The 13627-nt window shown below is 41.4% G+C and overlaps 1 protein-coding gene across 1 annotated transcript in view; it reads right to left on the minus strand.

Annotated features, from left to right (window-relative positions):
• The window catches only part of asic1b (acid-sensing (proton-gated) ion channel 1b), a gene marked incomplete at its 5' end in the record, with an annotated part of 237810 nt that overhangs the window by 200674 nt on the left and 23509 nt on the right, over positions 1 to 13627 (minus strand). The window contains one exon of the mRNA XM_080424274.1: positions 12453 to 12648. Within this exon, the coding sequence (XP_080280400.1) occupies positions 12453 to 12648 (196 nt within the window). The remainder of the gene's footprint in view (positions 1 to 12452; positions 12649 to 13627) is intronic.

Here is a 13627-nt window from a genome sequence, read left to right on the forward strand (position 1 = left end):
CCCTCATTCCCTTTGGCCCCCCCCTTTTCAGCCTTTGCCATCAGCCCCAACCCCCTTCCGCTTACTACTTCCAAGGCGAGTAACTTATCTCGCCAATACCATTTATTTTGCACTGTAATTAAAAAGTGCCAGGGAAGCTGTGATCACATCACATGTTGTTGAAAATGGGGGGAGGGGTGTCACTGTACTTGTGTGAGCAAACTTGTGTGAGCAAACATGCACGTGTGTGTGTGTGCGTGCGTGCGTGCGTGCGTGCGTGCGTGTGCGTGTGTGTGTGTGTGTGCGCACGGTAGTGTAATCTAGTATTATAATACAGTTTAATAGTGTTAATGTATGTAAACTAGGCTATAGGAAGCAGAAGGCGGTCCCTCTGTTGAGCAGCACTGTGTTCTATTCACTTTCTTTCCAGGGAAAATATGTGATAAATAGTGTTTTATTCGCTTTCTTTCCAGGGAAAATATGTGATAAATAGTGTTTTATTCGCTTTCTTTCCAGGGAAAATATGTGATAATTAGTGTTGTATTCACTTACTTTCCAGGGACAATATGTGATAAATAGTGTTCTATTCACTTTCTTTTCAGGGAAAATATATGATAAATAGTGTTCTATTCACTTTCTTTTCAGGGAAAATATGTGATAAATAGTGTTCTATTGACTTTCTTTACAGGGATAGTTGGTGAAAGTGAGTTCAAATAAAAATACCCGGAGATTGATAATGCCTGGGTTTGCTGCACAATGGTTTTGAATTGTCTCCTGATCAGAACTCTTACATTTGGTCATTTGAGAAAAAGAGAAAAGACAATGACAATGCGAGTCACTGGCCTCCTTATTATGACCAAGGAGAAGGCTGTGTTTTTTTCCATTAGGGATGCATTCATTACTCAGCAACAACTTAATTGATCCCTGTCTTTGAACACTAGCTCAAATAATAGCAAATTGATTGATCTACCCTCATGGGGAGGAGTGGTGGGAATTGTCCAGCCAACAGGAACAGCACAATCATCGTCTTCACTACAGCGGTGGTTCTCAAACCTTTTCATGTCAGGGACCCCCAAATTGATATGTATTTGGCTGCGGACCCCCATCTGAAAACGTTTTGTGCCAGGGACCCCCATGAAGAGAAGATTTGTGTTAAAAACATTTTCCAATACTTTAAAATAAAATTTTAAATAAAATGTTCAAACAGCAGATGTAGTGACACACAGTGAGCTTGTAACATTTGCTATTTGCTATAAAATATGGATTAAATGGTTAAAATGATTGTGTAAAGAAATTAGCTGGGGACCCCTTGAAACCCCCCTTACCCCGCCCAAGGACCCCTGGGGGTCCCCAGACCCCACTTTGAGAACCACTGCACTACAGTATGAGCTTCAGGATGAGAGCGGAATAGCAATTACTGAAAAAGAAGACAATGCCGACTGATGTCAAAAGCTGTTGATGAGTTCACCCATTCGATCCGGGAATGCATCCGTGTCATTTTAGATTTCTTTGGCTATGCAAAAATAGCAGATCTACAAGCTCACAGAGTGCAGCGCTATGAGCTTGTAGATCTGCTATTTTGGAAAAATCTTGCAAATGTGTGCAAATCTTTGAATATATATATATTTTAAGCGAACATTTGTAACTCAAATCGTTGCTTCGGGGGGGGGGGGGGGGGGGGGGGGGGTAGGCGTGGACCCCCATTTAGAGATGGGGGTCCACGGCTAAATACATATCTAAAAATGTTTTCTAAATCTTAACAGTATGTTGCTATATTTGTGGTGCTTCCATGTCAAGGACCCCCCAAAATATGTATATGTATTTGCCCGCGGACCCCCATCTCAAAATACGTTGTTCCAGGGACCCCCAGAAGCACAGATCGGAGTAAAAAAAAATCACTTTAAAACATATATATTTTCAAAGCAAATTTGCACAAATTTTCCACAATTTTATGAATAAGGAATAGCAGATCTACAAGCTCATAGTGTGGCACTCTGTGCCGCGCTATGAGCTTGTATATCTGCTATTCTTTGAATAGCCAAAGAAATCTTAAAATGACACAGATGCGTTCCCGGTCTTAATGGATTAAGTGAGATAAAAGCATGTTTGACAATCTGACATCACAACTGGCAGGGAACACGAACCGACTTTCAGCCCTGAGCCTTAAATCAAAGGTTCATTTAGCACAGCATTTTATATTGCCTCAAAGGAGGAGGAAAAAAAAGCATTTACACTTTTAAAAAGCAAGTTGCGTACCTTAAACGACATGGTTAGAGAAAGCATTTATGGTTTAAAAAAAAAAAAAAATCCCCCTGAGGACGTGAAGCCAGTGTCGTGTGGTGTTTATGAAACGTGATCTACAAGCAGGTGTTTCTGACAGGCTTTCTCCTATTGATCACATCTCATTAGCAGTGCCTCGCTCTCTGCACCTCTAGGGGCCCTGCTGAAATGGAGCCGATGGCTCAATACTAGTGATCATGGCAATTATGTAAGAGTCTGGGTCAGGAGGGTAGGAGGAAGAAAACAGCACTATACGGGTGAGAAGAGGGAGCATTAGAGCTCACAGGCTGGACAGGGAGACAGGATGGACCATAATGGGAACTGTGGATAAGCCGTGCTTGTTGTCACAGTGTTTTTTCTGTGTGTTTTCGGTGTACGTCTGGCTTTAACAACAATTTCCACCACAGGGATAATAAAAAGTAGAATCTGTAACCATGAACTGTCAAGCATGTCAGCTTATCTCGATAGGTATAAGCTATAGTTCTATAAAATAGTGGCTTAGGAAAAAAAATAAAGCATACAGTATGTTACCAACTTATGATTGACTTTCAGATAGTCTCTGTCCAGGTTGTTAATGCACGCAGATCAGAATAATAATGTATGTCTTTTGAGGTTGGATACATACAATATTAAATAACTCTGGTGTTGCAAGTGACTTACAGATGAATGTCCTTTCAACCTGTAAGAACAATAGAACTCCTTAAAGGTCCCCCATGTGGTCAATGTGCTACAGTTTTTGTAAAAGAAATGCCAGATTAAACACTGAACATGTGATATCTCTCATTTGTGCTGTTTTCCAGTTCAGCTGCACAAATACTGCTTTACAAGCCATTCAGAATTTCATCCCATTTTGCTGTTGATACAGGCAGACTAATCACTGTTGAGCTGCCTATAGGAACAAAGTTAATACTGTAGTGCGGTTGTTAGTCATTCGAGGTTGAAGGTAAATTGGAGATCTCCGTTGAGGAAAACTTGAAGTACAAGAATGTGACTCTGCAGTGGCTGCGCTGCGTGTACATGAAACAATAAACAACTTGAAACTAAGTGAGCATAAAATGACCAGCAAATTCAAGTCAAGGGAAATGTATTGTTCCTGGCTACCGACCAGTCGCTGCACAGCCTGTCAAAAGAGAAGACTTATGATAAATGGACGGAATCTTTTTTTGGTAATTCAAAAGTCCACATGGTTGGGTGTTCACAGCACATCTCACACATTTCAGATTGCATAGAAAACTAGGCACAGCTAAATGTTGGAATTGTTTAAAAACACATTTTGAAGAAAAGGATCGATACCAATGATGCAAGCATGGAATCAGTAAATAACTGTTCGATACATTGTAATTATTTGACTAATGTTAGGGCACTGTACATGTGTTTGTAGAGAGGAGCTTGTCAGGGAAAAGAGAGGGGCTTGTCAGGGAGAGAGAGAAAACAGTGTTTTTGCACTCAGTGCGTGCGTGCGTGCGTGCGTGTGTGCGTGCCACGCAGGGGTTGATTAGTGGTGTATTGTGTATATGTGCTGATGTGTGTGAATGTGTGGTGTCTGAGTGCAAGTGTGTGTATAATCTAGCCTCATCCTCCGCTTTCGAATGGTAACGTGGTCCTTTTCATCACTCTGGGTTGCCCTGAGAATACAGCACCCTGCTCTACAGCAGCCCTACAGTACATGACCATCCATCCATGATCATTAATATACAGTACGCCCAAAGATGGAAATGGAACACGTGACATGAGAGAAGAGTTGGTGAACTGTGTCAGATTTATTCAATAAGCCTCACCATCCTCACATGGTCAACTTTTTACCTATTGACATACAGGCTGACCATATTTTGAAACCCCCAAACCAGGACCCTTAAATGTAGTAGTATACTTCAAGTTCATGCATAGTTGCACACGTACAGTATGTGTCAGGGACCCGGATGTATTGGACCCAAATGCATGAGCTCCACAACAAAGTAAGGCAGGAGACCAAGGAGGACAGTTTAACGACGACTTAAATCATAATGCAAACAAACATAGGTACATGTACACCTCACAGGGCGAATTACATTACAACGGGGAAAACACAGGGTCCCCGAAACAAGCCCCACAACAATACAATGATCCACACAGAAAGAAGTCACAGACAGTCTTATTGGTCTCTGAAGCTCGTTAGCCAACTAGGCACGGCTGCTGAGTCCACTCTAGGCAATCAGAGACCAAAAAGGAGAGGGGAGGGGCTGGGGACAGACCCAGGTCATGACAGTATGTCCTTATGCATGTACAGTAAACTACTGTAGGTTTTCATCAGGATGGGGGACAATTATTTCAGCACAGTCAGAGAGGAACAGCATCACATCAAAAGACAATAAGCCCCACCCCCCACCGGTGAACGATGAACATCAACAGAAACATAATAACGCTCTTCTTCTTTTTTAAAGAAACATAATAACGTTGAAAGTAAGTGAGAGTGAACACGTCGCCAAAATCTATCCACATGCAGGCACACAAAGAATCACAAAGTGAAAACAATACCTACCACACTTTATAGCTAAACAAAGTAGTTAAATAAGTGCAAACCTCTACGCCCCATGATGATAGGGATTCAGCTGGTGTTGTGTTCAGCTGCTGCTGCAGCCATTATGGTTCAGTATCAGGGGGACCTTGCTGTTAGCATGTTATTGTCTCTCTCTCTGTGACTCTGTCTCTATTCATCTCCATTTCTGTCTCTCCCTGCACCCCCCCCTTCTCTCGCACGCACGCACGCACACACGCACACACACACGCTTCACTATACCTTAGTGTCTGGTTATAAGTTATAAGTCTGGCACAGGTTTCTCCAGTGACAGCAGGTGTGTGTGTGTGTGTGTGTGTGTGTGTGTGTGTGTGTGTGTGTGTGTGTGTGTGTGTGTGTGTGTGTGTGTGTGTGTGTGTGTGCGCGCTGTTGATATTCAGGATGCTGTAACTTTGAGGTTGTGACATCAATCAGCTGTCAACAGACAACATCCCACCTACAGAACAGCAGCGGGGCTGTGTGACAGACTAGGTGCCCTTTGCCATGTTTTCCTCCCAAGTCTGTACATTCACAACTCTTCTGTGCTTAGAACAGTATGTGTCTCTTTCACCCATTCAATCTGGGAACGCATCTCTGTCACTTTGGCTATTTTTGAAAAATCGTGAAAATTTGTGGAAATATATCTTTATATAAATATATTTTTTTTAAAGCAAACATTTGTAAAATATGTTGTTCCAGGGACCCCCCCGGAAGCAAAAATTTGAGTTACAAATGTTCGCTTTAAAAATATATATATTTAAAGATTTGGGGGAAAAAATCATGATTAATTTTTTTTCGCAGATCTACAAACTCATAGCACGGCACTCGCTGCCGCGCAATGAGCTTGTATATCTGCTATTTTTTAATAGAATGGCACAGATGCGTTTCCTTCCCGGTCTTAATGGGTTAAGTGATTAACAACTTAAACCACAAAACCTTTTTTTGTTTATTATTTCAAAAGCAGCCGATCTAAAAGCTTGTGTTGTGCCGCAACATTTCACGATGCACGTTGTGAGCTTGAGCTGCTATTTTCAAAATCTTTCGATTTAAAAAAATATTTCCGCCTATAATAACGTGCCCAAAATTAGGACGTCAGGGTTAAAGTGCTTAATGAAACACAGGACCATAAAAATCTAATTAAGGTACTTTGTGTTTCAGACACCTTTTTACTGTTTCCTTATCATCCCCTGAGGCAAGGGTTCAGAAGCTGTGAGCTACTTATTATTAATATTAATTGAAGGTAATTTCGCTGTGCTGATGGTTAACATCAGGTGAGGAGGTAAACTAAACTGCTTCGAGGCAGCCTTTCCTGATCAGTGAACGTCCTCCCAAGGAGAAAGCAAGTGTGTGTGTGTGTGTGTGTGAGAGAAAGAGAGAGAGCAAGGGGAAGAAAGAGAGAGAGAGAGTGATTGAGACAGAGAGAGTGATAAGGAAAAAGAGGCTGTGCTGATAAGCAATTCTTCAGTAATGACTGTTGCAAATGGGTTTTTGCCACTTTGCCGTATTGAATATTGCAACCAATAATACTTAATTGATTGCATTAACCGGTCAAATGTTAGACTGTTATGTGTCACTCAATGATGAGGACATACTGTACTAGGTTCCAGATAACAGGACTAATAGACATGATGTGAACTCAATACCGACACAGTAGCAGCTTTCAAGTAGCCACTCCAATCCAGTCCAGTTCAGTTCATCCACGCGATTACATTACACACTTAGCCCTGGTGGAAGCCCTCACAATGAAGTCTTAATGATGCTGTGGTCTGGTTGCTTTATTTTCCCCAACTTTATCAGAGCAATTCACAGCGGAAACTGGATTTACAGATGCAGCGGGAAAGCCATTTGTTCCCACCTATCTCCCACGACCAGAGAGCGAGTGGTGCTGGAGGTAAACAAGCAGAAGCTGCCTGCAGTGTTAACCCGTTAAGACCGGGAACACATCTGTGTAACCACTTAAACCATTATTTTATACTTTGGCTATTAAAAAGAATTGTAGATATACAAGCTCATAGCGCGGCACCGAGTGCTACGCTATGAGCTTGTAGATCTGCTATTTTTGAAAAATCATGAAAATGTGTGCAAATCTTTGAATACGTATAATTTTAAAGCGAATATTTGCAACTCAAATCTTTGCTTCTGGGGGTAACTAGTGGAACTACATATTTTGAGATGGGGGTCCGCGGCCAAATACATATAATTGTGGTGGTCCTTGACATGAAAAAGTTAGGATTGTTAGGATTTAGAAGACATTTTGTAGAATCGGCCTCAGGTCAAGATGGGTTAATCACAGTTTTACTGCGGCCACAGTCTGGGCTTTCGGGGGGCTGAGGTTTGAGTGGGAGTATTGGTCCGTCTTTTTTACACCATTGCAGGGAAGATTCTTTCCACACCATTAGTGCTCCCTGCTGAGCTGTTCCATCCATCCCAGGTCCACTACTACTGTACTAATACAGCAGGGCACGACACGTATACCCTCTGCCATCAGCACAACTAGACATGGGGACATCAGCAGATTAGAGGAGCAAAGACTGCACCAGTGCACTCAGTGCTGTGGTACATAGTTTTGTGGGCCTTTAGGGAAAAGTAGGTGTCTCTCTTGTACCATAGGATATTTTATCCCATTCAATCCGGGAACGCACCCGTGTCATTTTAGATTTGAGCTATAACCATTATTTTATACTTTGGCTATTCAAAAATAGCAGATCTACAAGCTCATGGCGCGGCACAGAGTGCCGAGCTACGAGCTTGTAGATCTGCTATTTTTGAAAAATCGTGAAAATCTTTGAATACATATATTTTTAACTCAAATATTTTCTTCTGGGGTCCCTGGAACAAAATATTTTACAAATGTTTCCTTAAAGAAATATATATTTTTCAAAAATAGCAGATCTACACTCGGTGCCGCGCTATGAGCTTGTATATCTGCTATTTTATTCTTGAATAGCCAAAGACATCTAAAATGAAAGAGATGCGTTCCAGTGGATTGAATGAGTTAACGCACAGGAGCTTTGAAGGGCATTGAGATGGGGAGAGCATAACGTACACCCAAAAAAGGAGAGGAGAGAAACCCCCAAGCTGGAGAGAGAGAATCAAATACAGAAAGGGAGAAAGTTAGAGAAAAAGAGATAGAGGGAATTACTACAAGTCTGTGCTGAATGAAGACACATTTGAAGGTGGAGAAAAAGATAAAAGTCGGAGCGGAAAAGGCACGGTAGGTAGAAAAGGCATTAGAAGAGGATGCTGCCAAATGTGTCAAACTGACATATTCCCAGCTCATACGAGTTCACGGATCGCAACTCAAAGCCCAGAAGATACTGTACTCCTAAAGTACGATAGCAAGATAAGGTACAGTGCTAAGGTGTCATAGGCGTGTAAAGCACAATATAGCATTGTATTACAAACCACCACAACAAAGGTTAGTGTGAAGGATTTTTTTAGGAATAATTAATTTTTTAATACAAAATGGTTATGTGTGTGAAATACCTTTTAAGATAAGATAAACCTTTATTGAGGGAAATTCAGATCTAGCACCAACAGCAGGTTGAAAGACACTGTATAATGCAACCAATGTTAAAGATCCAACACTCGAACACTGTTTTGAGAGCGCTTGTGTTCAAAATGTTATGTTTTATCATGGAAATGCATTGTGAGCTTGTAAATCGTTTTCACTATTTGTGAAATTTTAGAAATGTTCACCTATGCTAGTGATACCAGACAAGTCTGTCTGTGGGTTTTATAAATATTTAGGAAGATTATCTGCACACCAATTTTGTACCTGACGAAGACCACACAGGTTGAAACATTGTACTTGAAATTAAATCACATTTGGGAGCAACAAAATTGGTGTACGGAAAATGCTTTCTTTTCTTGTATTTGTTTATCCTGCACCAATTTTTTTTTTTATTGTTTTTATTTATTATTATTATTATTTTATTTATTTTTTATATTTAACGAATGAAAGGTATTATTCAATTATTAGCTTGTGACTAAATAATAACTAATAACATTGGAACACAGGTAATTTTTTCCATTTCCTGTGGACATACAACGTTTCCCCCCAACAGCCGCTTCTTGTGAGCACGAGGACCCGGGTTCAAATCCAAACCCTGTGTTGTCTCCCATGTCTCTCCTCTCTCTCTCTGCCCTTGGAAAAAAGGAGGGGAAAATGCCAGTCAGAGCAGTGTCTGTCGATGGGACAAGGCAGTGAGCCATGAGCCCAGAAGGATGCCTGCTGTGAACAGCACAGGTAGAGCTGTACCAGTGAGTGAAAAATCTAAAAAGATCTAATAACACCACTATTTATGCCTGTATTCTAGCAACCCACTGTGTATTTGTGTCATTAACACCTTTACCGCCGGGCCCGTAGTTCTACGGGCCGTTAAATCCAACGGTTAAGCGCCGAGCCCGTAGTCCTACGGGCTGCGGTCTTTTCGCGCATGCGCGGTCCGGGTGCACTTTCGGAATTTTTTTGATCCACTTCCGTTTCCGGTTTGATGACAGGAAATAGAATTATTTGGGATCCGGTTTCGACGATCACGCCCGCTCCCATTCTACAGACGAAACTGAAACTCAATTCTCTTCCTGTAGTTTTTTCTCCTCGCATTTCACTGTTTAACGTAATCCGCTCTAACTACAGTCATGGAAGTCCGTTTGACATGCGGTCTTCACTGGGAGATACAGGGAGATCTCGCGGATGTAAACAGACCGTTCACGGCTCAATCTTAAGGATTTTAACAAGATCTATGGCGACATGAAAAAAACAAAAAAACAACAAAAACACCTTGGCACTGGTGAGTACATTATGAGATTAACCTCTGGCGGTGGATGTGTTAATAGCAGAATAGTAAATGTACAAAGAACGAAGATGAAATGAGACTGCTTGTTTTTGGCATGAAAATAAAAGTCTAAGTCGTTTAAGGCAGTCTATAATTTTGATCATCTGGAACTAAAACTGTCATGATGGAACAGCCCACACCCACCCCCATTAGGCACGAAATGTCCAGTCTGAAAGGAGTTCCACTCCGGTCCTTGTTCTACACGTATGCACTGTAGGACAGTGGTGTAAAGTAACTAAGTACACTTACTCAAGTACTGTACTTAAGTACAATGTTGAGGTATTTTTACTTTACTGGAGTATATCCAAATTTCAATACTTTTACTTCTACTCCACTACATCTCAGAGGCAAATATTGTACTTTTACTCCACTATAATTATTTGAAAACTTTAGTTACTAGTTACTTTGCAGATATAAATTATTATATTATAAAACATACATTAACCACTTTAGCCCTATTTTATACATAGGCTATTTGAATATAGCCGATCTACAAGCAGCTTGTAGATCTGCTATTTTCAAACATTTTAGTACTTTTACTATTGGTACTTTAAGTATATTTTTGTACTTTTACTCAAGTAACATTTTGAACCCAGGCCTTTTACTTGTAACAGAGTATTTTTATATTGTGGGTATTGCTACTTTTACTTAAGTAAAATACTTCTTCCACCACTGCTGAAGGATGCACATTACTGCAGGGAATCTGCAACTCACTGGGACTGCCCACAGCGGAGAGCCCATGCCACTGGGTTAAGCTGCATAATTTATGTCTAATGATTAATCACACTCTCACCGAAACATTGCAGTAGCTTTTAAAATAAACGAGCAACCACATTAGCCACATTACATTCTGTTTAATGGATTCATCCATTTTGGCTCTTAATGAAAATGTTCTAAATGTTGACTTTGTTTGTTTTCTAAAAACAAAATTCCAAAAAGACAAACCGTGGGTTCGTTCAAAACCAAAGTAATCAATTCAACACCAATTCAAAACCTCCCGAGCAAATGTAAAAGAAAATCCAGCATACAAAATGTGTTGATATCGTGAGTTACATACAAGTTACCTGAAAAGACAAGTTGCTGTAAGTTTAAATCTCCGCTATAAGAGTCTTATGCACACCTGAAAAAGTCATGCTGCATAGGCAAGTAAAGTCACATAGACAGTAAAATCGTCGATGTTAATTTAACATCTGAGAGTGTAAAAAATATGCGGGACCAGTGTTGTCCAATGTAAAACTCAGTCAAATAGGAGGCTGGCCAGACCAATAAGCGAAGTGAGAAAAAATAATCAGCCGAACGTAGTGAATCAGACTGGATCCCAGGCTACAGTATAGTCACCATCTTCTATCTTTCATCTTTTTGACGGAAAAGTGCTTCCACCATCAACCTATTGGTAGAGACAAGGGCAGATTAAATAGAAGGACACTATCAGCATCCGTGCTGAGACAAAGTAAACCCAGTGTGATAGCGAGAGCTCAGTGGGATTTACTCCAGCTATAACTGATAAATCCACGGAAAGGTCAAGCAGAGGAATTCGGTCACAAACTATATCTGCCAGTGAACCAAAACACAGGATTGATGGACTAAGAGAAAAATCAACTACCCGACACATGAAGAGGAACCCGCAGAGTTATAGGCTCAAGCCTTTAACTGCCAAAGCAAATCACACTGCGCAGAGCTGCCGCTCAGTGAAAGCCTCAGGTTTAGGCCCAATCCCTCCCTTCTCAGGTTCAACATACAGATGGTAAAATGTCACGGTAAGAGAAGAGGTGTGATGCACGCACAGGACAGAATGAATTAGGACAATGGCCATGGAGTCAGTCAGCAAAATATTTCAACAATGCTCATTCCCACAGGAATGAACGGGCTACGTTAATGCCTGATTTCAATACTTGGTTTCATTGCGTGTCGCACATCTAAAATAGCTGATCTACAAGCTCAAAACGCATCACGGTGTGAGCTTGTAGATCAGCTATTTTCGGTAGATGTGTAGTGACACATCTCCGTGTGACCGTCCCATTCAGAATGCATTCTGAGAAATGGCAAAGCTCAATGCATTGCCTATGGTGAAGAGTGCAGCTTTCACCCCATGCAGCAGGAGGCGGATCCAGCAAATAGCGGAGCGGAAAAGTTGAGAATAGTTGAACTTTTTCATTGCTGCAGTGCGGAAAGACAGAGCGAGAGCCGACCATATAAGTGCGGTGTGTTCTGAAATAGGTGTAGCCTGCATGCAAGATAAACAGACTACTGTATGGAAAGCACTAAATATTGATAACAAAGTTTTAAACTAGCAGATGTACTGTAGATGTGAAATGAATCAAAATTGAGCAACTGCCTTTTTTCTAAAATGTATAGATCATTTACAAACAAGCTGCCAGAGACGAGCATTGAGTGTCTGCACTTTTCCTCCCTGCCAGTGAACCCTCCTGCTCCTAGGGCACGCCTGCTGGCCTGGAGCAGCGGAGCTCACACACTGGACCACAACTCACTTATTTATGAGGGTGTCACTCATACCTCGAGCACACCCATTTAGCTAAATTGCGGAAATTCGCTCAACGCTACTGATGTGAATTCAGCGTACGGCTGTACCGACATAACCCAAGAAGGTCTGAATGAGTATGAAGTACTGACTGTAACATTATCTGATGTTTATTCCCTAAGAAAAGGCTTTTGCTTTCCTTCCAAAAACCCATCCACCACCCCACCGAACAGCAAACGTCAACAATGATTTGTCAGCAAGAACTGACTGAGGCCCGGGCAATAAGCATTAAGCAAGACCTCAGCTATTGTGGAGAACCAGTTATTTGGCACATGCGACTCACCACTGTGAAGTCTTCGGCGCTGCATTCCACTCCACGGTAGAAGCAGGAGAGCAGCATGTCCTTGATGTCGTGGCCCGTCCGGTCGTAGAACTCTCGCATGTTGAAGGGCCGTGGCTTGTAGCTGTCAAAGTCGGCTCTCTCCTTCAGGATCTGCAGTACGTGCTCCTCCACCATGTGAGTGTCCCGGATCTCGTACCTAGAGAACAGGAGGCTTGTCAGGTTAGGTCATATGGTCTTTTGGTTGTAGATAATGATAAACCACATACCGGTATGTCCACGCACATGACTACACCTGGGGCACAGAAACTACAGGTAGGGTGTATTGTGTACTGTTATTAATCTAGTTAATAAAGTATTCAATAAATCTAAATTATTTATAGTATTTTTCAAAAAAATAAAAAAGGGCACCCCTGCAATTTGGTGGTTTACATTTGATATCATTTAAGTTTTAGTTTAGTTAATTTTCCATGCATCCTGGCAGTTTTTTTTTAAAATATGTATAATGGGTGAACAAAGCTGCTTAATTATGATACAAAACCATTTGTTGGCAGGAGAGAACACACAGCAAAGATGACTTTGCTGTGTGTAACAGAAAAATAATGAAAAAGAAATGAGAGAAACAACACATTGGCACTGCTAGCTACATGTGAAACGTCTGTTTCTCGGCTCTTCACACCGTCCTGTCACACCAGGATGACAAGAAGCTGAAGGGCAGGTACGTGTGTATGCTGTTTGTGGACTACAGCTCCGCTTTCAACACTATTGTCCCAGCAAGCGACTGTAGCCCAGCAGCGACTATACTCTGGTTTCGCCGCTTGAAGAAGTACAGTTAGCCCCCGCATTAGAGATGCGCGGATCGCGGTTTTAGCCGCGGTTGCCGCAGTTAACCGCAGTTTGGGTGGATTTGGGTCAATCAAATATAATTATTAATTCATATTGGATAAACCGCGGGTGAAATAATGCGGGAATTAAATTAATGATATCAATCTATAGGCCTATAATAGCTTTTAAAAAGCACTACATTTCACCGTGTGTGCGTTTGTAGTATTTTAATATTACGTCATTTTACACCAGGCACAAAATAGCCGCTCACGACATGTTGCTTTGAAGGCAGCCAGTGTTGCCAGGTTGCGAGAGAAATAAGTAGCCAGGTCTATGAAAACAAGCCCAAAACA

The sequence above is a fragment of the Gymnoscopelus braueri genome (genome assembly GCF_963280865.1).
Source record: "Gymnoscopelus braueri genome assembly, chromosome: 3".
Lineage (NCBI taxonomy): Eukaryota > Metazoa > Chordata > Actinopteri > Myctophiformes > Myctophidae > Gymnoscopelus > Gymnoscopelus braueri.